At 40.4% G+C, this 25,133-nt stretch overlaps 1 protein-coding gene and 1 non-coding gene across 3 annotated transcripts in view; one reads left to right on the top strand and one right to left on the bottom strand.

The window, feature by feature from the left end:
• The window catches only part of KHDRBS3 (KH RNA binding domain containing, signal transduction associated 3), a 183,867-nt gene that overhangs the window by 105,902 nt on the left and 52,832 nt on the right, over positions 1 to 25,133 (top strand). For both annotated transcript variants that reach the window (XM_036067876.2, XM_036067877.2), the window contains exons 5-6: positions 2,061 to 2,200; positions 18,224 to 18,419. In XM_036067876.2, the coding sequence (XP_035923769.1) occupies positions 2,061 to 2,200; positions 18,224 to 18,419 (336 nt within the window). The remainder of the gene's footprint in view (positions 1 to 2,060; positions 2,201 to 18,223; positions 18,420 to 25,133) is intronic.
• On the bottom strand, positions 15,901 to 16,005 carry LOC118520140 (U6 spliceosomal RNA). The gene has a single exon (XR_004909559.1). It is a non-coding gene; the product is annotated as a U6 spliceosomal RNA (small nuclear RNA).

Genomic DNA, 25,133 nt, shown 5'->3' with positions numbered 1-25,133 from the left:
TAAAGAAATAAAATTGATTTTGGTATATTGATCTCATTATATCCTGCTACTTTGTGTAATCTGATTATTTAATAATGTTTTTGTGGATTCTTTGTGATTTTCTATATACAGGATTATGCCATCTATGAATAAAGGTTGTTTTAGTTCTTCCCTTCCAATCTGAACACCATTTATTTCTTTTTCTTACATTATTGTCCTGACTAGAACCTCAAGTATGATGTTGGTTAGAAGGGGTGAGAGTAGACATCCTTGTCTTGTTCCTTATCTTAGGATGATTCTTCTACTTTTTTACTATTAAATATTTTGACTGTGGGTTTTCCTAGTTTGTTGAGTGTTTCCATCATTAAAGTACTGGATTCTTCTCTCAAATGGTTTGGTTTTTTTGTATTAAAATGACCATTTTTTTGTTCTTTATGGTATTACATAAATTGTTTTTGTATGTTAAACCAACCTAGCAATTCTGGTATAAGTTTTACTTGGCTCTTGTGTATATTTCCCCCTTTTATTTTGTTTATGCTGTTGGATTTGGCTTCCTAATTTTCTTCGAGAACCTTTGTATCTTAAATTCATAAAGATATTCGTCTATAGGTTTCTTTTCTTGTAATGTCTTTGTCTGTTGTGGTACCCAGACAGTACTGGTTTTATAGAAACAGTAAGTACTCCTTCCTCTTTCATTTTTCTGGAAGTTTGTGAAGGATTAGCATTAATTCTTAATTAATTATTTGTAGAATTCAACATTAAAGTCTTGTGGGCCTAGGATTTTCTTTGCAGGACATTTATTGAGAATTTAGTCTCGGCTTATCTGTCAAATTTTCTGTTTCTTCTTAGGTCCGTTTTGGTAGTTTGTGTCTTTGTAGGAATTCATCCTTGTCATTCTGTCATCTTAGCTACCTAATTTGATGGCATACAATTGTTCATAATATTTCTAAAACATAAACTTGGATACGCAACCCTACTCCTTAAAACTATTAAGTGCTTTTTAGTACCTTTAATTTTAAACCTTTAAAGTTATATTTAAAATGACTTAAGGCTTTGTTTAATTTGGTTTCTGCTTTTCTCTCCACTTTGAGACCATGCCCCCCCCCCACATACACACCCCAAGTCATTCTTATAATTCAGCCATAGAGCACTTCTTCCTGTTCACTAGACACCATTTCTTTAGGTCTTAAACTATGCTTTTACCTCCAACTAGAGTACTTTATTGCCGCTTTTCTGGTATTTAGTTCATACTCATCCTTAGATGACACTTCTTATAGAGAAACCTGCTCTTATTGCCCACAGCTGAGTTAGAGGACTTTCCTTTTTGACCATTTAGACCTGAATTTTCCTTTTATTGTGAAACAGATCACACTTTTATTTATTTATTACATGTCTTTCTTGATGACTCTTGAATGGGGTTAGAGATATTCAGGAAAGGAGAAATCAAGGATGACTCTCAGGGTTTCTTGGTTCAATATTTAAACAATAAGATAACGAAGAGCAAGTTTCCAAGAATAAGATGTTTTGGAAATGGTGCATTTTTGGAAATGGTGCATTTTTCTAGTATAATATTCAAATGGAAGTGTACAAGAAGAATGTGTACATGTGGTTCTTAATTTCAGTAAAGCTATCCTGTGGTATGTATGTCTTCCTGCTTTGTCAGGTTGTGTGCTCCTTGGCTGCAGGGACCTGGGCTTGCTCCTCGGGCTCTGTTGGTGGCCTTTCACAGATCTCAGTAACTACTCGTTGAATTGAGTTGTAAATAACAATGCCATGTGTCTGTATATCATATTTTAATTTTATTGTAAATATCTTACTTGGAAAGTAGGCCCAGTGGAAGGAGTAATGGCTGATTGTAGAAAATTTTAGTTTGGGAAAAATCCTGTTTTGTTTTTTTTTTTTTTTTCCTTTTTACAACAATTTATTGATGCATTTTCATTTCAACAATCTCAAATCTTATTTTATGAATTCAACTATTTCCCTTGCCCTTTTTTTCTTTTAAAAATTGTTTTATTCTTGTCCTAAATACTTTTGTATTTTTCACATGAGGTGAATTATGCTCTCTTCTGTCTTCTGTGTAGGACTATAATGACGAAATCAGGCAAGCACAGCTCCAAGAATTAACATACTTGAACGGTGGTTCAGAAAATGCGGATGTACCAGTTGTTCGAGGGAAACCCACCTTGCGTACAAGAGGTGTACCAACCCCAGCAATAACCAGGTAGGTGTAATTAATTGACTTAACATTTTGTTGTTAGAATAGGGTACCATGGCAACAGTTTTAATGTCTGCTTTATTAATAGTCAAGCAGCTCTATCAGTGTATCAGTACAAAGCCTGCAAGAATATATTCAGACATTATGATGTCGTAATTAAGGGGATTCACTATGCTTGGACTGAGATCTTCCTGGGTTTAAATAGAACCTGTACCACTTAACTGGCTGATGACTATAGACAAGTTTATTTATCTCTCTAACATTAATTTTTTAATTTTTTAAAATGAAACTTGTTTTAAAGTAATAGCATTGATATGCAAATTGAGGTCCTGGAAGCATGTGCCTTCCCCATTGAGTGTAGGATTAGGCCAGTTCTTTGCCACATCTCCAGTGTTGAGCACAGTGTCAGGCACCAAGTGAGTATCTAAAGCCTGTTGTCATTTTATTCACTGAGAATGCTCTGTGGTATCTGAAAACTCCTCAGCTGGTCCAGGTACACAGAATTTTTTTTCTGTCTTTGGATTGATGACTACTTTTAATATGAAAAGTGTTTTAATGAATTCATAAGACTGTTTAAGCAAAACCCGTATATTGAGATATGACTATCTCAGATTTATTTGAAAAATTTTAATTTTTTAATCTTTGCATCCAAAAGAACTCTGTAGAAAGAAGTAACACAGATTTTTCATTGGTGACTGTATATATTTTTTCAGATAGAATTTTGCATGAAATAATTTAAAATAGCATTCTTTTATATCTCCATTTGGGGGGAATAAAAAGTCAGTTTTCTTATTGAGTGTTGCTGATCAGTGTATGGTCAAAGAGAGCAATTACAAATAGGTGTTATTGCAATGTAAAATAAACAGATCTGCTCTGTACCAAGTGGATTTTCTCTATAAAAAAGGCTAATAATAATGGGATTGCTGTTGATGGTTTAATGATACTATTTAGGTGTTCAGTAAATGGTAAATCCCTTTCATTTTCATTTCTTCTACCATTAAATTTACTTTAAATCATAAGAAATTACAGTTGAACCTTGATCATTGTGGGGGATAGGGGTACTGACCCCTTGCATAGTCAAAAATCTGTGTATAACTTTTGACTCCCCAAAAACTTAACTAATAGACTACTGTTGACTGGAAGCCTTCCGATAACGTAGTCGATGAACACGTATTTTGTATGTTATATGTGTTAAATACTCTATTATTGCAATAAGATAAGTTTGATAAAAGAAAATGTTACTAAGGAATTCATGAGGAGGAGAAGATGCATTTACACTATGTATTTATTGAAAAAAACCTGTGTGAAAATGGAGCCGTGCAGTTCAAACCTGTGTTGTTCCAGGGTCGTCAACTGTACTTGCTTCCTTAGTTTCCTGTGGCTGCTGGGATGAATTACCACAAAGTTGCCAGCTTTAAACAATAGAGATTTATCACTTCTGGGGGCTAGATGTCCAAAATCAGTATTGGCCAGACCACAGTCAAGGTGTTGGTGGTGCTCCCCCCTCTAGAAGAGAGTCCTTTCCTCGCCCCTTGCAGCTCCGGGTGCTGCCAACAAGCCTTGACTTGTGGCCACATCACTCTGGTCTCTGTCTGCATGTCAATTTCTGTCATGTCTGTCTTTCATCTGCATTTGCTTCCCTCTTCCACATGATAGCATTTAGGACCCACCTGGATGATTCAGAGTATTCTCCCATCTCAAGATGCTTCCGATAATCACATCTGCAAAGGCTCTTTTTCTAAAGAAGGCAACATTCACAGAATGAATCTCCTGAACAGAGGGCATAGAGAAGAGAGCACACTCGGTGCCACTGTTGAGGGCACTTTTTAGGGGATGCTGTGTTCCTTAAACCAGAGCTGTCATTTTGACTAAGATAATTTCTAATTTCCCTGTCAGTTTTTTTGTGTTTGTTTTAAGATTTTATTTATTTGTTTGTCAGAGAACGAGAGGGAGCACAAGCAGGGGGAGCTGCAGGCAGAGGGAGAAGCAGGCTCCCCACGGAGCAGGGAGCCCGATGCGGGGCTCGATCCCAGAACCCTGGGATCATGACGTGAGCCGAAGGCAGACGCTTAACGACTGAGCCACCCGGGCGCCCCTCGCTGTCAGGTTTTAAATTAAGTTGAAAATGTTATGTTATGAACAGGTGAGGAAGGCAGAAGCTTTTTGGTTTTTAGATTATAGTATCTGGAGAAACACCTCTGTCTGCCCAGATGAAAAATTATTCCTCTTGATGATGCGTATACATTGCTTGCCATTGAAAGCCTTTCCATTGTCTTGACAGTGAATGTTGTCTTTGTGGTGGAGTATGGCTGGTTAGTGCTCGGCACTGGGCAGAGCACTTTACACACACCCTGCCTTCTTTCCTCCATTTGATTATGGGCCTCCTCAGTACCAGATCTTTCAAATACTCTGCTTTTTTACAGCGTAATATTCCTCTTCATAGAAGAGGTACTCAGAGCCCTCCTGTATTCTTTCTTAAGGCCTCACTCCGTTTAGTCTTTATTGATTACTTTGCCATATTTCCTGTGTGTTCCACCCCTGGCTGGAAACTGCTTATTTCATGAAGTTGGTGCTCACGTCCTCCCAATACGTTTGTTCTCATTATTCCTCTGCCCACAGTTCTGTAACCCCTCTCAGCCCCTCACCTGTTTACATCCTACTTCTCTTTGTGTCTCACACCAAAGCTTATTTTAACACTTCTACTGTTTCTACTATTGATTACTTTTCTAAGCATTTACAGATATTAACTAGGTTACACCTCATATCAACCCTGTGAGGGGGGCACTGGTGTGTTAAGTCACCATTTTACAAGTGAGGGAGGTGATGACTTGTCCAAGATTTGTAGACCCTGGTTCCACAGTCTGTGCCTGTCCCCTGTCTTTGATCCTCCCCTTGGATTTCATCCAGAGTCGGGCTTTCTTCCATCCATTCTGGCACTGCATTTCTTCCATAGAGTTTTGACTCTGTCATGTTTACTGCATTTTTATTGCAGCCCATGATGGCACCTTTAATACAAGCTATGGTGAAAATACTTTTATGTTTTTTACTACTTTTTCTCATTAAATCACATATAGTAACTTGCGAAACTAATATGCACATCTCACAGAATAAAAATAAATGGATGTGGAAATTAGGACAGAAAGTTACAAAACCCTAAGGGTGAGGTTAGTACACAAGAGTACAGTCACAGAGTTGGTCTTCGAATTATGCTTTGAGCTTCCTTGTAACTCAAGCCGAGGAAAACATGGGCATCAATTCACATTGTCTCAAGGTCTAAAAAAGTAATAAAACAGAAGACAGATGTACTCATCGAAGCCCAGGGCCTTCTGGTCCTCAGACCTGTGACAAATCTCTCCAGTGTGCAGTCATCAGTAGATCTTTGCCATATCCAGTCCCTCAGTACACCATTTTGATTTTACCTCTGAAATAAACCTTAAGTCTGGTTTTCATTAATCACCTCTTCCATCCCCCCTAATCTAGCCACACTGCTCTTCCACTTTTAATTTGCAGTCTTTAATGACCTGTTAAAATTAGCTTTTGTCTGCTCCCTGCCTCAGTTTCTCTGGTGGCTCCCTTTGCAGCTACAAGAATACCCAGACTTCCTGCTGTGCTCGACAATACCCTCCTCTTCATCTGGCGATCTCCCTGCCCTTTCTGACCTTGTGGTTTTCTGCACTGTGGCCAGGCTGGTCTCCTAACTGTCTGGTAAACTGACCAAGCTTATTTCCCTCCCAGGCCCTTTGCATTCACTGCCCCCGCTGCCCCCACCTCGGGACGCTTTGTCTGGGGCATCACGTTGTAGGGAGACCTAGGCACGTGTCTGGGAAGCCGTACTGATCGCCTTGCTGAGAGTCATCGTCCCCCAGTCCCACAGCTGGGGTACAGCATCCTGTCTCGGTCCCTTAGTAGCATTTATTACGCTGAATTCTGCCTTTTTTATTTGTTCACATTTTCATTGGCTTCTCCTCATTATAATGTAAACCCGTAAAGGCTCTTGTGTCCCTAGGACCTGGTATAAAGGATTCAGGCAGTAAATAATTGTTAAGTGAATATGGTACAATAGCAAATCCTTCAGGCTCTTTTTGATCAAGTGTCGATCATTTACAATATTTTGTGTTAATGTGGTTCGCTGTCCCATGACTGAATGTACTAGGGGAATAACTTTGTGGGAATGGTCACACAGTTGTCACCACTTTGGAATTTTAGACTGGAACAAGTTACTGCTGGAGTCTTCGTCAATGTTCCGCACTGTTACCACTTCAAGATACTTTTCAGCTGAAAGGTGTAAATGACCTAAAATTAAATCCTGCAGTGGGAAGTAGTACGTGTTTTAATAAAGCCTTTGTTTCAGTTCAAATGGGAGAACTAAACATCCCCTTTGTTAACTCAGGAGGTAGGGCGGTGTCCTTACTTCCGGTCTGTCCTGTGCATGTCTCCAGAAACACTGCTGTGAAATGTGGCATCCCCCGCTCTTCGCGCAGACCCCACAGAGAAGGAGGCTGTGGAGGTGGGGCCACTCCAGGCAGCACGCTTTGGGCAGGTCCTCCCCGCCACCCTGACCTGCTGCCCAGCGGTCTGGCTAGGCAGTCTCGAACCCACGGGGGTGCTCCCTCCACCCTTTCCTCAAAACAGCTGCCTTGTTCTGTGTTGCTTTTCTCCCAACCTTTACTCTGGCCATCTGGCCCTTCCTCCCAAGTAGCTGGCAGTCTTACCTTCCTTGCATTTGAGACCAGAAGCAGTAGGAAGAAGAGTGGACCAAGCAGGTGAAGCCTGCCTTTCTGAGGAGTGAGTACATGTTCATCAGTTCTGGCTGCTGAATGTGGTGGTTTTGACCCAGGACATGAAGCTGACACAGTGCTCAAGGCTTTTTATAAGCTTTCATTAAATTGGGGAAATTTTCAGCTCTGGTTTCTGTACATTTTTTCCCTGCCCTTTCCTGTCTTCTCTCATGGAGTTCCACATTAAATCTTTTGGCTGCATTTCCCAAACTATATGCCAAGGTGCTGGGGTTCTGCAGTGTTTCCCGGGACCCCCGCAGTCCTCAGCATCTCTTACATACTGCTTGAGCTCTCAGCTTAAGGTAATTGTTTATACTTTCAACATTAGATTGTGCCCCACTGACATCTTATCTTTGTAAAACCGGCATTTTGGCAGTTTCTGTGTTAAACAACAAGTGGCCACAATTCCTTTGCCTCTAGGGCACTACATAACTTCTCAAACATGAGGTCGGATAGGACAGTCACTCGCGGGTCCTCATCTACACTGATTTCCATGTGATTTCACTTTTTGTTAAAATCGATCGTGAATATCATAGATGCTAACGGTTGTTTTAGTGATTGAAAATGAGGTATTTTCCCCCATAATGTATGAAGTTATGAGAATGTTATCAGGAAAACTGAATAGTTAATATAAGAGTCATAATTTATATTTCACCAGTATATGATATGATTTGTGTTAATCTACCCATCTATATTAAAAATCCTTGTTTTTTTTTTTTTAACTAAAGACACAGGAAAATGACAATATATTTCTTTTTCTACTAGCCCACATTATAGGTAGGCATTTTCTATTAAAAAATAGCAACACTTTCTTGGGATGTAATTTAAATTATTTGATTCCCTTTGTTGGACTTACCTTCTCAGGACATTCTACCACCAAACTGTCAGAACAGAAGTCACCCTCCTCTCCTTCCTTCTGATCTAATAAAAACCTAGGCATTGGTACGTGACACGTGTGCCCCACTTCCCAGGCAGAGAGTAGTAGACAACTTTCCTGGGAAATGAGTTTCTCTTCTTTTCTTGCCATAAGGTTCACGGATTTCTCCTACTGAGCTGCTCCCTCGTTCCTCAGTATCCACTTGCTTTCTGTTCCAATGGTCCCTGAGGGCGTATTAGTGAGTGGCCATACTGGAGTGGATTAAGGGGAAACAAAAGGAGAAAATGGAAAATGTGTGGTTTCTTTTAAAATCATTTTAATAGGCTTTGGGAAGACAAAAACCAAGGCAAATAGTGTTATAAGTAGTGTGAGAACTTTGTACAAAAGCTTGTAATTCCGAAGCCAGCCAGGGGCCCGCAGGTAAGAACGGCAGCTAAGCGCGGTTCTCCTGGTCACAGCTTGGTGGACCACGTACGTGCCAAGTGCAGCATACGGCCAGATAAATGTTCTCGGCCCCCCTGCAGGCGTCAGTGCCAACTGGAGGAAGGTTTTTGACATCCAGTTTGCCAACTGAGTTTTCCCTACGATAATATTAAACAAGATCTGATAAACTGAGACAGTTTGGGGCGGATGGAATCAAGTGTGTTCACGTGCCAGTGGGACTATCCTCCCACCACACCCTGGTTTTTCAGAAGCTTTTTTTTTTTTTTTTAAGATTTTATTTATTTATTTGACAGAGAGAGAGACAGTGAGGAGGGAACACAATCAGGGAGAGTGGGAGAGGGAGAAGCAGGCTTCCCGCCGAGCAGGGAGCCCAATGCAGGGCTTGATCCCAGGACCCCGGGATCATGACCTGAGCCGAAGGCAGACGCTTAACGACTGAGCCACCCAGGCGCCCCTCAGAAGCTTTAATGTATTTCTTCTTCTTTGAAAATCAGTCTATTCCTGCTGTTAGGTCATTTAATGTCACAGAGTATCTTCGAGCTCTTTCTGTGACAGGGATTGAAGTTACAGAGATGGCTAAGTCATTATTTTGACTTCAGGGAGTTTAAGAAGCAAAAGTCAGAGAAACAAGTAATTATGGCAGACTGGTGTAAAAAGGGGATGGGAGATATGAAAACAAGTGGAATGGAAATAGAAATGAGGGGCAGATAATTTTTTAAAGTATTGTATCTACTCATTTGAAAGAGAGCACATGAGCGGAGGGGTGGGGGCGAGGGAGAGGGAGAAGCAGATTCCCTGCTGAGCAGGGAGCCCAGTGACCAGAGCCTAAGGCAGATGCTTAATCAACTGAGCCATCCAGGCACCCCATAAGGTGCAAATGACTTTGAATGGGGAGCATGGGTATAAGGCAAGACAGTGCCAGAGGGAAGTCAGCCCAAGCAGGGGACAGAGACGGGAAAGTAGAAAAGATGGGGACTGTTGGCTTGGCATTTGGGTGTGACTCTGTGGGAAAATCAGTCCCCTGGCTCTTTCGAGCTGTAGGTCCTCAGGGGATTTCTCCCCAAGCTAAGCCCTGGTTTCCTTGGCTGTAAAATGGAGCTAGAACACTGAGCCCACACTAATCCAAACCCTGCTTAATTTTTATCATGTCCATGGGCTTAATTTATTCAACTGTGCCATGATTCCTTTTCCGATTACGCAAAATGATCCCACATCACAACTTGAATTCTTATGGAGGACCTTGGGCAAAGTACACATCTCTCTTAAACTCCTTTACTATTAATTCACTGTTATCAGAGAGGAAGAAGACTTGTCCTGCATAGTTGCAAAGGCAGAAATAGGGCCGTTAGAAATGATGAAGACTTTTGCAATTTTTATTTTATTTATTTTATTTTTATTTTTATTTTTAAATAAAGAAGAAAAGTAAAAGCATGCTAACAGAATTGGAAGATAGTGACAGGCTTCAAAGTAAGGAATGAGCTCCCTGTCTTCAGGGAGGATACATCACTGGCGGGAAAGAGAAGATAAATGCATTTCTTGCACTTTATAAGAGGTTGTGCTTCTCACACTGTTTTACTAAGAACTAGTTGGTAACTTCTTGAAGAAGAAACAAGTTGCCTTAGATTTATTTTATACCCTGTACAATGTATAATAATGAAACAGTTGCTCATGAATTTTTCTTTAATTGTGTTGGAGATGGGATGGATCCCAGAATGAAGAACAGGTCTGTAAGTTCTGGGTCCAAACCAGGAGCAGCATCACCCAAGAGCTTGTTGGAAATGAAACCCCAGACCTCCTGGCTCCCAACTCTGCCCCGACACGGGTCCTCGCTGGTGATGAGGACGCACAAGAAGTGTGGACATGCTGCCCTAGAACCACATTTCAGATCATCTCTAAAGGTGCTAAGAGTAAGGGCTGCCAGAGGATCTGGAAGCTTTGGTCGTCACTGGCTTTGACGATTTCTTTTGCACGTTCTGAGGGATTATAACCGCAGGCTACGTTCCCTGTTTGCTTTTATCTAGCCTCTCATTCACTTGTCATCTCTGGCAAGAAAGGAAAGTCCCAGAATGATTAAGTTTCCCTCTCAGAAAACCACAGAGATGAAGACAGGTTGTCCATGAGTTTGTTAGGGGGTGTGTGGGAGAAATAAACTGCCCCTTGGGTGGTTAGTGCATCAGGGCACGGGCCTCAGGTGGCCGTCTGGGCAGGTGCGCTTCCTGCTGTGGTACTGGTGGTGCCCAGCGAAGACCCTGCCGTCGGCTCCCTCGGGCACAGCCTGTGACCCGCTGTGGGCCCGGCCCAGTTAGGAATGCTGGGGCTGGGCGCCCGGGGGCTCAGTCGTTGGGCGTCTGCCTTCGGCTCAGGTCGTGGTCCTGGGGTCCTGGGGTCGAGCCCCGCATTGGGCTCCCCGCTCGGCGGGAAGCCTGCTTCTCCCTCTCCCACTCCCCCTGCTTGCGTTCCCTCTCTCGCTGTGTCTCTCTCTGTCAAGTAAATAAATAAATAAATAAATCTTAAAAAAAAAAAAATGCCGGGGTTGGCTTGAGCCTTCAGGGCTTCTGCCACCAAAGTCATTGTTTTACCCAATACTTTTTGTTCCTCATAAAATTTATAGACAAAAGCCAAACACTGTAGTAGTGTATGTTTATACTCTTTCTCTACCAGTCTGCATTCTTGCTCTGAAATGTATAGAGTGTGCATAAAGGTGCTGTTGCTAACTGATGTGATCTATACCTTCTACCTGTTCTCTCCTCATCCTCCGGTAAGCAGCCCAAGGAAGGTGTCAGGACAGATTCCAAGTGGAAGACTGTGTAATAATTACCACTTACTAAGTGCCTGAGTTAGGTTAGGCACTTTATACATCCTGTGTGTAACCCTCACGACTGTCTGCAAGAGCTAGGTATTATTGAGGCCATTTTACAGGTAGAAAACTGAGGCTTGGCAACCAAATGACAGAGCAGATTTGAGTATGGGAATGTTGGAACTCAGAGCATGTACTTTTTCAACACATCCTAAAACCTCTGCCAATCTATAAATAATTAGTTCCTGATGAATCAGTCATTCAGAGCATTGTTCCCATGAAAGTACCTGTTCACAGACCTTTCTGGATTATTTCCCTATCTGCGTTTCAAACCAGGAACCAGGGTCTCGCTGCTGAAGAATGCAAACAGAAAGAACCATGACCATCACAACGATTCGTCTGCTTCCAAGCTTTCTGTTCAGATGGGTGATCCTTCTTTCCCGTTAGCCTCATTCTGAACAGTGTGGCAACCTAATTTTATCACTTTGAATCAATTTTTCAAGTAAAAAAAAATAAATTCCCATTGATTATCATTATTTCATCTAACAGACATTTTTTTCTCTTCTTGTCCCCATGTTATCAGTCCAGCTGTTAAACTTTACACTGAACTTCATTTGTAGCATTCAGTGGATACTTTGGAGATTGATGGGATTTTTATGTTAGCCTGCTACTTTCCCCCATTTCTTCCTCTCATCAGAGTATCCTCTGAAGCAACTGTGCTGCTTCACACAGTTCTCATGGAATTTCAAACACTTAAGAATGACTCTTCAAAGGATCTTTCATAGATAAGTATCCAGAGCTACATATATCAAATGACTTGTCTGAAATTCTGTAATAGATAGTTTAGTATGAGTCCATATACCCAGAGGGCACATAACCAAACAGGGTAGATGATGCTGGGAAAGAATTGTGAGCTTCTTGAATATATAAATTTATGTCTTTCAATTTGATGGAACACTTAAATTTATAGATTCAGAAAACATGCTGAATGTTTTCTGGTCCATGTAGTACCTTGGATGGCAGGGATGGGGTATTAGATAAGGAAGCAGGGGCCTTAGTTTGAATAAACACAGATTAACTGAAATATCACATAGGAATTAGATCTTCTCTAATCATATTGAAGATGGTTCTAGATATATCCTGGAGATAAAAAGATGAGTAAGACTAGAAAGTATCGTGTCTGTCATTGCAATTGAGAGTGATTGAAATCTACATAAATTGTTGATTTTGATTGAGTAGGAGATGTGCTAGGTACTTTCTGTGTCCTGTGTCATTTTTCCTACATAGTACCACTAAGAAATGGGTTGTGTAACTCACTTCACTCTGGAGGAACTGGCTTGGAAAGTTCAGATTTGATTAGTTTGAATATTAACTAGAAAGCAGAACTTAAGACAATAGGTATAATCAATAATTGAATTCAGGTCTGACTCCAGTGTCCTTTCTCTTGACCACTGCTTTTACTATGCCAATTTTTATAGTCTCGGATGAACAAAAACAGACCGAATTTACAATACTTACAAAAGGAATAATACAAGTTACCTAAGGGTGAAAGTCTTAGATTTTGCATCTTTTTGATGGCTTTAAAGTTTTTAGAAGTACTGGTCAGGTTCTTTGAGGATGTCCCTCATCTTGGATCGGTCTGATGTTTTTCTCAAGATTAGCCTGGGGTTATGGGTTTGGGGAACAAAAAACACAAAGGTGAAGTGTCATTTTCATCCCATGTGTCCGGGGTGCCTACTGTCCACGTGACTTTGTGCTGCTGATATTGCCTCGGTAACTGGGCTGAGGTCATGTTTGTTGGGTTTCCCCACTTAAAGTTACTTTTTTCCCCCATGAAGAGTAGAATATCTACATAAATTATTGGAAGATTTTTCTCTTTTCTCCTGTTTATTATTTCAATCATTTGTTTACATTTGTGGACTTATGGATATTTATATGTTTTATACATTGGTTTAAAATCCAATACTGCTTTATTCTTTTTACTCACACTGTTTTAGCTTTGGCCATTGGGTGTTCTTTCAGTTGGCTCCTCTGCTCCTTTCATATACCCTCATAATTTTTTTATTGGTCATTCATTCATTCGTTCATTCATTTTTGAGTACATCCTTACTTTGTGTTCTACAAGTAGCTCGAGCATCATCTTGCATACTTCCTGCTCTAGTCCTGGAATCGGCCATGTCTCCAAGGAGCCCCAGTTCCTTTTATTGGAGAATGGTGTGAGAGACCAAGATCTGGGTGCTGGTTCTGCTTCTTGCGGCTGGTGTATCCTTGCTTCCAGGCCCTGTCAGCTGACAGAGCATGGAAGCATGTATACTAGTAGCCCATGTATGTATACACATCTGTGCATCTTTCCGTGTGTGACCGCCTGTACCTATAGTAAATGAATCAAGAGTTGATACTCATGTCTCTGATTCCAATCCATTACCATAGTGTTCATTCTAGCCTCTTCCCCTTGCTTATCTGTAACCTTCAACACAAGAAGGGTGGCTTCCATCATCCACCATCCATTTAATTGCTCGAGTTCAGTGTATGTGTAGAGTGTATCAGAATCATTACCTATCCCTGCACCCCTCCTCATGGGAAATAAGCCTGTCCCCTAGACCAGTGCTTATGTGCACTTTCTTTTGCCTTTAGTCTTACAAGCTTCACTCATTTCTATATTTATTTTATTTTAATTTATTTTAAAGATTTTATTTATTTATTTGACAGAGAGAGACACAGCGAGAGAGGGAACACAAGCAGGGAGAGTGGCAGAGGGAGAAGCAGGCTTCCCACTGAGCAGGGAGCCTGATGCGGGGCTTGATCCCAGGACCCTGGGATCCAGACCTGAGCTGAAGGCAGACGCTTAATGACTGAACCACTCAGGCGCCCCTCTAAATTTATTTTACCTCTCAACTTCATAAAGGTATTTTATATGTTTTTAATGCAGTTAAAATATTTTGTCACATTTAGCATTCTTAGAAACCTTTAATTTCCTAAATAATATATATATTTTTAGTTTACATACATTAAAGTTCACTCTTTGTGCTATAAAGTTCTGTGGGTGTTGACAAATGATTTGTGTCACATATCCACCATTTCAGCATCCTTCGGAATAGTTTCGGCCCCCTAAAGTGTTCTACTGCTTCACCTGTTCAACCTTCCCTCCTCCCCTCAATCTGTGTCTACCACTGGTTCTTTTTTTTTTTTTTAACTCATCATTAGTTTTTTTTTTTTCTTTCCCAGTATGTCCTATAATTGGAGTCCTATAGTACATAGCCTTTGAGATTGGCTTCATTCACTTAGAAACATACGTTTTAGGTTCATCCATAGCTTTTTCTGGTTTGTGAGGTCATTTCTTTTCATGGCCAAATAATATTCCTTTGTATGTGTACACCCCAGCTTGCTTATCCATTCACCCCTTATAGGGCATCTTGGTTGTTTTAGCCACTATGCATAAAGCTTCAATGAACATTCATGTGCAGGTTTGGGTGGGTAAATACCTAGGAATACAGTTGCTGGGTTGTATGGTAATACCGTGTTTAGCTTTGTAAGAAAGTGCCAAACTGTCCTCCTAAGTAACTGTACTCTTTTGCATGCCCACTGGCAATGAATGAGAGAGCACCTTGTCCTTCACATCCTCACCATCAATTGGTATATTGTTTCTTTTGATTTTAGTTATTCTAATAGATATGTTTTAATTTGCAATTCCCTAATGACAAATGATATAGAACATTTTTTTCCTTTGGTTATTTGCCATCTTTATAACTTCTTCTGCCCATTTTTTAATTGGATTTTCTTATTGTTGAGTTTTAAAAGTTCTTTGTATATTTTGGACACAGGTGTTTTTTATCAGATATATGTTTTACAGATATTCTCTCCTTTTCTGTGATTTGTCTCTTCCTCTCTGAACAGTGTCCTTTTCAGAGGAGAAGTCTTTAATTTTAAGAAAGTTCAGCTTACCAATTTTTATTTCATGGATTATGCTTTTCATATTGTATCTAAAAACTCATCATCAAACCCAAGTCACACTGATTTCTTGATTTCTTCTGAATTTTCTTCTATAAGTTTTATATTTTATGTTAGGTCTAAAATCCATTTTGAGTTAATTTTTGTGAAAGATGTGTCTAGTTCTTTTCTCTTTTTTTTCTTTTGTGGCATATGAATATCTATTTGTTTGAGCACTATTTGTTTAAAAGACTTCACTGAATTGTCTTTGCTCCTTTGTCAGTAGTCACTTGACTATAGTTCTGTGGATCACTTTCAGGTCTGTTTCTTTTCTTCCACTGTTCTGTGTGTCTATTTTTTCCATCAGTACTTACTACCTTGATTATTGTAGCTTTATAATAAGTCTTGAAATCAGGTACTGTGAGACATCCAAAATTTAGTTCTTCAGTATTGTGTTATCTGTTCTGGGTCTTCTGTGCCTTTCTCTATATTCTCCAGAATATGTTTGTCAGTCTACAAAGTAGCTCTTGGGGATTTTGATTGGGATTATATTGAGTATAAATGTCAAGATGGGAAGAATTGGCAACTGAACAGTATTGACTGCAACAATCATTAAGCATGAGGTATTTCTCCTTTGATTTATTTCATCAGAGTTTTATGGTTTTCTACAGAGAATAGTTGTACATATTTTGTTAGATTTGTACCAAAACATTTCATTTCTTTTGTTGCTTTAATAGATGTTATTATTTTGTATTTTTTAAAAAATTTTTATTATGTATTTTTTTAAAGACTTTATTTTTTTAGAGCAATTTTAGGTACACAGCAAAATTGAGAGGAAGGTACAGAGTTTTCCCAGAGGCTCCTTGCCCCCACACATGCGTAGGAAAATATGAAACACTTCATAAATTGGTATGTCATCCTTGAGCAAAGACTATACGAATCTTCTCGGTATTGTTCCAATTTTAGTATATATCTTGCCCAAACAAATACTGTTAAATTATGTTTTAATTTCAAATTTTAGTTGTTCATTGCTGGTATATGGTATATATTGTTGAGTTATTAACTTTGTATTCTGAGACCTTGTTTTTGTGCAGTAAGCTCTAGGAGTTTTTGTTTGCTTGTTTGCCTGCTTTGTTTTATTTTGTGATGATTCGGAATTTTTATATAGAAATGATGTCACGTAAATAAAATTTTATTTCTTCTTCCACAATCTTCCACAATCTTATTCCCTTTTCTTACTGAATTAGGACTTCCAGTAAAATTTGAGTAGGAGTAGTAAGAGTGGCCATCCTTGCCTTATTCCCAATCATAAGGGAAAAGCATTCAGTTTCCCTCACCATTCAGTATGATAGCAATTACAGGTTTTTGTAGATTTTTGTTTCAACTTGAGGAAATTTTCCTCTATTCCTACTTTGCTGAGAATTTTTATCATGAATGATGTTGCATTTTGTTAGATGATTTTTTTTTTAAGCCTTGTTGATATGGTAGATCACATTGATATGCTAGTGTTGAATCAGCCTTACATACCTGGAATAAATCCCACTTGTTCATGGTATATAACTTTTTAATATATCGTTGGATTTAATTTGCTACTATTTTTGAGGAATTGTGCACCTTTGTTCTTGAAAAGATATGGATTTATAGTTTTTGTTTTTTTCATTTCATAATGTCTTTAATGGTTTTGGTTATTAGGAGGCCTCATCCTTTTTCCCCATTGGATGACATGTCTCTTCATGGGGAGGTCAGATATCAGCTAGGCCAGTCCCTTGGCATCTCCCCTAGACTAATATATGGAAGAATTCAGCAGTGAAATCATCTGGGCTTGGTGCTTTTTGTTTTTTGTTTTGTTTTGTTTAAATAGAGGGATGGGGACGGGCAGAGCGAGAGGGAGAACCTTAAGCAGGCTCCACACCCAGTGCAGAGCCTGACGTGGAGCTTGATCTCAAAACCCTGAGATCATAACCTGAGCCAGAATCAAGAGTCGGGTACTTAACTGACTGAGCCACCCAGGTACCCTGGTGCTTTCTTTTTTGAAAGGTTATTACTTTTTCATTGAAGTTCTTTAAGAGACATAACTTTTTTCAGATTACTTAATTCCCCATTTGTGGGATTTGGTCATTTGTATATTTCAAGGAATTAGTACAGTTCATCTAAGTTAACAAATCTGTGGGCCTAGAGTTGTACATAATCTTCCTTTACTATGCTTTAATGCCCTTGAGGTCAGTAGTGATGACCTCAATTTCATTTCTGATATTTTTTTTTGTATTTAGCATATCTAGAAGTTTATCAATTTTATTGATCCTTTCAAAGAAACAGCTTTTGGTTTTGTTAATTTTCTCTGTTAAGTTTTTAGCTATGTATTTGCTATCCCAATCAAACTAAAGAAGGAGATAGGAGATATGTAGGCAGCCACATTATCTGTGACAGTTCTCCTTATTTGGGGGACGTTGTCTGTGGGAGGTGGATCAGGCCAAATCTTTATTCTGTGGCGTAGCCTCATTTTTCTGTCTTCATTTTTTCATAGGCCTTGCACGTTTTTTCAAGATTTTGCTTATGTTGAGCTATTCTTTATACAGTTTCCTTCTTCCTTCCTCTCTGACTTGAAATCTCATATTTTAGAAATACATAAATATGTTGAGTTCTACTTCAGAAAATACCTGTCTTTATTTAACTTAAGAATGGTATTTTAAACTACTATGTGTTCAGTACATTATTTGGGAAGGTACGTTTTATTTTCTCTTTCACGGAACTCTGATGTATACTTTGGTCTTTGCTGGCGGTGTGTTCTCAGTTTGAAGATCTCTCTAGCCTCAGTTTCCTTGTCCATAGACAAGCAGAATATAGCCCACTTCATAGTGTAGGCATGAAGGTTGGATGTGACCCTGGCCTGGCATCACAGAGAAATCCTCAGTAGATGCAGCCTTCCCACATGTCAAAGCTTCCTACTCTGTATCTTAGCCAGAAATTGAGTCTTGGGGTTTCTTTGATGTTACAATATCTATCACTGCTGGATAAGCTGCTTAAATGAGTTAACTTCCTTTTGGTATGAGTTGTTTCTCATTTGCTTTAGTTTTCACTTTGCATGATTTCCTTATTTCTTTTTACAGTAATATGGAACGTTGATTTTCCTGAGGTATAAATGCATGTGAACCATGGAATGGTAGAGAATATGGTGACTATTGCTAACTTGCCCCTCTTGCTTGCAGGGGAAGGGGAGGAGTCACAGCCCGGCCAGTTGGAGTTGGTGTACCACGAGGGACGCCAGCTTCCAGGGGAGTCCTTTCCACCCGAGGGCCAGTGAGTCGGGGAAGAGGACTTCTCACTCCCAGAGCAAGAGGAGTTCCCCCAACTGGGTACAGACCTCCGCCACCACCCCCAACACAAGAGACGTATGGAGATTATGTAAGTTAAGGGGTCAAACGGCCACTATGCTGATCTAATTGAGCCAGTCCACACATAGCATTGGATGTTATAACCCACCCTTACTTGCTGTAGTTCTCGAATATTCTACCTTAGTTCAGCAAACATTTATTGAGTGCTAAATAAGACGTGATACTGGAAGTATAAAAAATGAGAAAGAAATAGCCTCTTTTGTCAAGTAGCATACATCTATGATAGGGAAGGTGAAGTTGGGTGGTGGGGAGGTTCGAGCCCAGGATCAAGGAGACATGTTATCAAACTCTTATAGGTTTTAATGTAACATTCATTCATGTTCCACTCCAGGCTGCCTCTGAGTAATTCAGTCATTTAAAAAAGAATCACCTACATATACCAAGTTGTTTTTTACCCTGAAGTATTTCCTCTTAAGTGCTGTTGTTGAATATGGATTCTTAGTTGAAATTTTTTTCAGTGAAGAAAAACGAAAGTTCCCAATTTTTTATATTAATGCAAATCAGTCAGTGTTTCCATTTACCATTCAATAATTCTTTGATATGGTTCATAGAGTTACCGAACATAAGAGAAAGAAAATATATCCATGGAAACTGAGTAGAGGGGAAGGGCAGAGGAGTTCTTCAACAAGAATACAAGCCCCCTGGGATTCTTCCTGTGACTTCCAAGTTTAACATAAATAAAGAAAATAAGTGGTGGATAGATGTTTCATGTTAGTGATTGAAAGTCTTAAAGAAACAGTACATGAACTATTGTCAAAGAGAAGCAGTGACGGGTGATGGGGCTGAAACAAGAACGGATGGGCTTTCATGTCTTTGTCAGGGAGATCTCTTGCTGGGTGCTGGGTGCCTCTCTGCATAGTGTCTGGAAGGCTGAATTCATTCTCTGGGCCACAGACAACATCTTCAGCTTCATCAGCAGCCACTGGAAAGATGAAAGTCTTTGTCCTGGACGTAGTGAACTTTGTGTCATTCCCTGGGTATGCTGTGTCCTCTCAGACTTCCAGACCTTTATTCGTGCTGCTCTCTCAGCTTGGAATCTCATACTTCCCGTTTGTCCTTGTACACCTAGGTCAGCTATCCCTAGGGAAAGTCAGAGGTGGTAGGAGCTGCTGTATCGAGCATTACTGCTGAGTCACATGTCTCTCTCCCACCTACACTGGGACTTCTGGAGGGGCCAAGATGGTTAGCTTCTGTCTCTCTGTGACTGGCGGAGAATGGGTCCTGAGAACTCAGTGAATTTAACAGATCAGTCCCACAATACTTTCACCATTTTGCTATTCAGCTGGGGAAGGATGTGACCTCTATCTCTTCTCCTTGTTTTTCTCACAGTTTGACATGTTCCTATGTCCTAATATTCCTACCAAACGGACAATAATAATCATGCCTCAAGCTCTTCCACAAATGCGGAGTCTCTTGAACATAACAGACAGTGTCTGTGGTTTTCCACCTGGGCTTATGTGGAGTTCTCTCAGGTTTGGATTAATGTAGGTCTGGTTAGATGGCGTTGCCGTAACCATCAGGCAGAGGGTGTGGAAAACCTGGATCCTCGGCTCCACTGCACCATGAGTATGGTATGAGTCAGGCAAAGTGCTTGTCCGGCTTCACAGTCACATTTCAGAAAGACCTGTTGCCTTTTCTCCATACATTAATTCACCTTTCCACTCAGATGGATTGAATTCCCACTGTGTGAACAAGACACACGTGTCCTCTGTCTCTAGGTGTATACTCTAGTGAATCTAGAATGAAATTAGATGAATACAAATAAACATTTCTTGAAAGGTTCAAGTCCAGGGGAGAAAAGGCATTAAAACAATTGATTTGAAAAGTATTCTGTTCAGTTAATTTACTCCCCTTTCCACTGACTACCATGGATAATGCGACAGTGGCCATGTGGAAGAGTATGTGTGTCCTTTCAGGAGCAGACAGGGTTCGAGGGCTTCAAGGACAAAGGGAGCCTTCACACTCACCTGGTGCTCCTCCAGGCACTAACGGTCACTACGGCCAGAGTTCAGGCATGGCGGCCTCTTCCTGCCACACCAGTGTAGCCTTCAAGTAACCGACGGCCATGTTTGCCGTCCTCGTTTGAATTTATCTGGAGTGCAGCATTGGTAATTTTGTCACGTTCATACAACTCTTGCACATGTGACTGCTTTCTGAGTGTGGTCTGTGCGGTAGAGGTGGACCCACACACACAAAGGAAAGATGGCTGACTCTTGAACAACATGGGTTCCAACTGCATGGGCCCGCCCATATGTGGATTTTTCTGATAATAACTGTATAGTACTATAAATGTATTTTGTGTTCCTTATGATTTTCTTAATATTTTTTCTCTGGGTTTCTTTATTATAAGAGTACAGTATGTAATACATACAACATACGAAACATGGGTTAATCAACTATTTATGTTACTGGTAAGGCTTCTGGTCAGCAACAGCCTATTTACTGGTAGTTAGGTTTTTGGGGTAGTCAAATGTTATACGCAGATTTTCACCTGCACGGGAATCAGTGTTCCTAACCCTGCATTGTTCAAGGGTCAACTGTACTGTCATGAGTACACCCTCTTCCCCAAGTTGAATTACTGTCATGAAGAGTTTGGATTATGTGCTCTGCCTTTCCCTTTGATTTGTATCTGTTACTCCTGGAAACACTTATGGAAGTTAATAGCCAAGAAGAAGGATTTTCCCCATTTCGTCTAGCATTTTGCAAGCCTTCTATACTGTTACAGTGAAAGCTTCAGTAGCTGAACGCTGTACGTAGCAAACAATGTTGGGAGCTGGTGTGAGGAGGAGACACAGTCCCCTCACCTCTGCGGCTCGCCTCAGTAGCTCTGCCCCTCAGGTGTGCTCTTTTCACCTCTTCTTTGTTTCCTGACCCAACTTGAATTTATTTTTTTACTTCTAGCCCTTCTAAACATAGCTTTGCTGTGTCTGGCATATTCCCAGACATTGGCCATTGGTCCTAACTGTTTGAAATCCTGAAGATTATTCACACAACGTGCTTAGCTTTGGAGCATGGGAAGGAGAAAACACCCAAACTTAAAAGAAAATTAAAAAATGTGTTTGTAGGACTTTAGAAGAGGTGGGTATACTAAATGGTATCCAACTTAGAAAGCCTGAGATCCTATAACCCCCCAAAATAGTTATTCATTCATGTGGCAAGTGGGAAAGTTGAAGTTGATCTTTAAAATAATTATCCCATTGAACTGGAATGATCATAAAGTAGCGTCTAAACTCCTTGAGAGTATGGATCCCTCACTTGACATTCACTTTTATATTCCCAGTGCCTAGTATAGTATCTGGTACATAGGAGGTCTTTAATAAATATTTGCTGAATGAGTGAATGAATGAATGAATGTTCTCAAGACTGAGTTTTAAGGGATGCCTGGGTGGCCTTGGTTAAGCGTCTGCCTTTGGCTCAGGTCATGGTCCCAGGGTCCTGGGATTGAGTCCTGCATTAGTCTCCTTGCTCAGCCGGGAGCCTGCTTCTCCCTCTGCCTACCACTCCCCCTGCTTGTGCTCTCTCTCTCTCTCTGACAAATAAATGAAATAAAATAAAAAGACTGAGTTTTTAAAAAAATTTACATGTGTGGAGAACCCACCCCAGATGCCTCTTGTGTGGTTTTCATTTTTAGTCATTTAGCAATTTATATATAACTTCATTATTAGCATATAGCTGTATAGTGCAATCATTAGTATACATCTATTTCAGCAGATTATAAACTTCTAGGGAAAAACACTGTGTCTCTAGCCCGTAGCATAGTGTCTGGCACATTATATCCACTTAGTAAATCTTCACTGGATTGGGGACCCAATAAGTTTTCCTAATGAAGGTTACCATTGATCTTTTCTAAGTCATTACTGTAACCATCCGGTGGGAAGCAGTGTGACAGTTGGCATTTGAAAAAACATGTTGCCTTAGTTATCCTTGTCTTCTGGTGCTCAAAGGGCAGTTACAGGTTACAAAGAGATAAGACTAATTCTGTGTAGCTCCTGAAAGTAGTAGACTAACATAAACCTCATCTCAGTATAAGAATGAACTTTCCAGAACGATGTAATATTTAATGAGAAACTACTCTCTACAAGGCACTTTCATATATGTTATGTCATGTTCTTCTCAGAGCCACTCAGTGAGATGTTATGAGCCTATTGTACAAATGAGAATTTAAGGTTGGGGAAGTTAAGTGTCTTGCCTAAAGTCACATGGCTGATAAAGAAGGAGCAGATGCGGAGTTCAGTGTTCAGGGCCTATATTCTATCTCGAACAGTCAGTGCTTTATTAAAAACCGTGCTCTAGTAGCTGAGATTATAGGCTCTTCTCCTCTTTGGAGAAAAACGCAGCAGGTACCTTATCTTGCCTCCTCAGGACCGTGGGCAGGGTGACAGGAGATTGTGTTAGATGACCCCTGTGGCCTGGCCATGTAATTAGCTGCTCGTGTTAAGCTACCTTAAGTAGATAAATGGAAATAGAGAAAAATTAGGAAAAACAAGATGGGGTTAGGATTTTTTAAAATAATAAATGACAATATTGTATTTATTAGCAAAAAGAGAAAGAGCTTTTTCTTTAAGAGTTTCAGAGCATCTGTAACTCTTAAAAAAGACTTGTCATTCCTTTGGAACTCAGAAATGTGATTTTTAAAGATCCACCTTGAAATGCATTCATAGTATAAATGTTTTATTTCTATGAACTTGTTTGCTTCTATCGAACCAATTCAATTTGCTTTTCATTTTAAGTTCCATTTAACATTTATTATCTGAGGACATTATTTCCAGAATAAAAGACAAAAATCGTATGAGTTGCTTATTTAAACAAAAAAGGGGGTAACATCCTACTCCTTCAGATCCTGCCACAGCTGCTGCTTTTTTGAGAAAGTACACATTTCAGTCCTTAAAATACTCCGCATTCTTCAGAGTATGTGCACGAGCACGAGGGGATTCCAGCATAGTGTAAGCCTCAAAAGCTCAGTGAGTGGTGTGCGTTACAGTTGTTGGCACGCAGTTACAGTATGCCCGTTATAAGAATATGTTTGATTAGCCCCGGTGAGAAAGCCTGATAATTTGAAGGTATTTCCTTGTCAAAATGTGCCTATTGAAATTGGACTGATTTTTCTCAGGGTGTGTGTGTGAAGATACTTGATCATTTCTAATGTCACCTGAGCCAACTGTTCTTCATCACACTCACTGTCACAAAATACTCCCTGAGCATGTGTCCTTGAGAAGAACATCTGTCAGCAAATAAATCTGTTGGTCTGTGAGGAGATGAGTGTTAGGAAAGGGCAGGTGACACACAGTGGCCGTGTGCAAGGAACAGACTCACTGTCGGGGAGACCAGATCCTCCCGTCAGTGAATGCTTGTCTTTTAAGAATAACTCTAAGGAAACAAGACAGTTCACATGATTAGCTTTTTTTCCAGGAGAGAAGAAAACAGATAATGGATATGTTTTCAACCATTTGGGAATAAATTGGGACCTTCTGCTCCACTTTTAACTTAGTAAAATTAGACATAATTACTGTAACTTCTCATCTCTTTTTTGAGAACAAGAAGTACCTCTTCCCCAAAATAACATTGATTCATTACTTGTGTCCAAATAATTAAATAACTGAGTAATTAGCATAACCCGGAATACATTCAATGAGAGCACTTTAACAATGCAAAATGTTGGTGTAATTACACAGAAAGACATGTTTGATGCTTCCTGGCAGAGCCCAATTTACATATGAATTTCTAAAATGAAACCATTTTTGATAAATCACTTTAGGCTCCGCATGCAGAGAAAACACACAATCAAAATAGATGCATGTTCTCCAAGCACTCAGTATCTTTTACTGTCTCTGAAAAATGTTAGCCATTTCCATGATTTCACCTAACACTACATGTTCCTAACTACTAGATCTAAGTCTCTAACTCCCACCTCTCCCTTGCGTGCCCTCCAGTATCCACTTCCTGTGTCCTTCTGTCCCTGAGTGCCCCAGAGCACTGTCAAAGCTGTGGTCTGGGCCAGCCCCTCGGGCTCACAGAGACCGGTGAGTGTGGACGGCACCACCGTATCCCCAGGCTGCAAGGGCTCACCTGCGCCTCTTCTCATTCCCCGTAATCAGGGAGCAAACCAAGTCTTTTCACGTCTTTTCATGTCTGCGTAGCTGTTGGGTCTCCAGCTCCTCACATCACCCTAGCTTTAGTTAAGGTGCTTGCCCTCCTCGGGAGACACCCCTCCCTCGCAGCATCCAGCTCACATGCTGTGACCATGTCCTCCCGGAGCACCTGCACTTCTCCCAGTCTGCACCTGTCTGTAATGCTTGTCCCCATGTCTCACCTGTCACCAGCTTTCCATCTGTGTTCACGCTTCTGTTCCTACCACCCAACACACAGTAGTCTTTCAGTAAATACTGGTTGTTTAGATGGGCAGATGGATGGGTGTGCAGACAGACATGTGGATGATTGCTGTCACCTCCTTAGTCACACCCTTGCTCATAGCCTTGTCCTCGCTCTGGGTCCTTCCCTTCAGTAACGTATTATTCACACTACTTCTAGAGCCCTTTCTAGTGTCTAAGTCTGAGAGTGCTGCTGCCTCCCCAGCACCAGAATAGAAGAACTAGTTTAGAATTCTAGAAGGATAAATTTGAGATTTTTCTGAGTGACATCTGAAGGCCTTCTTGAGTATCCTGTCTGACTGTTCAGCCTTCTAGCCTTCTGCCATCCCCACATGATCATATTACATTCTGTTGAC

Source organism: Halichoerus grypus, chromosome 5, assembly GCF_964656455.1.
Source record: "Halichoerus grypus chromosome 5, mHalGry1.hap1.1, whole genome shotgun sequence".
NCBI classification, from domain to species: domain Eukaryota; kingdom Metazoa; phylum Chordata; class Mammalia; order Carnivora; family Phocidae; genus Halichoerus; species Halichoerus grypus.
Note: the sequence above shows the minus strand (reverse complement) of the source record. Positions and strands in the feature narration are given on the sequence as shown.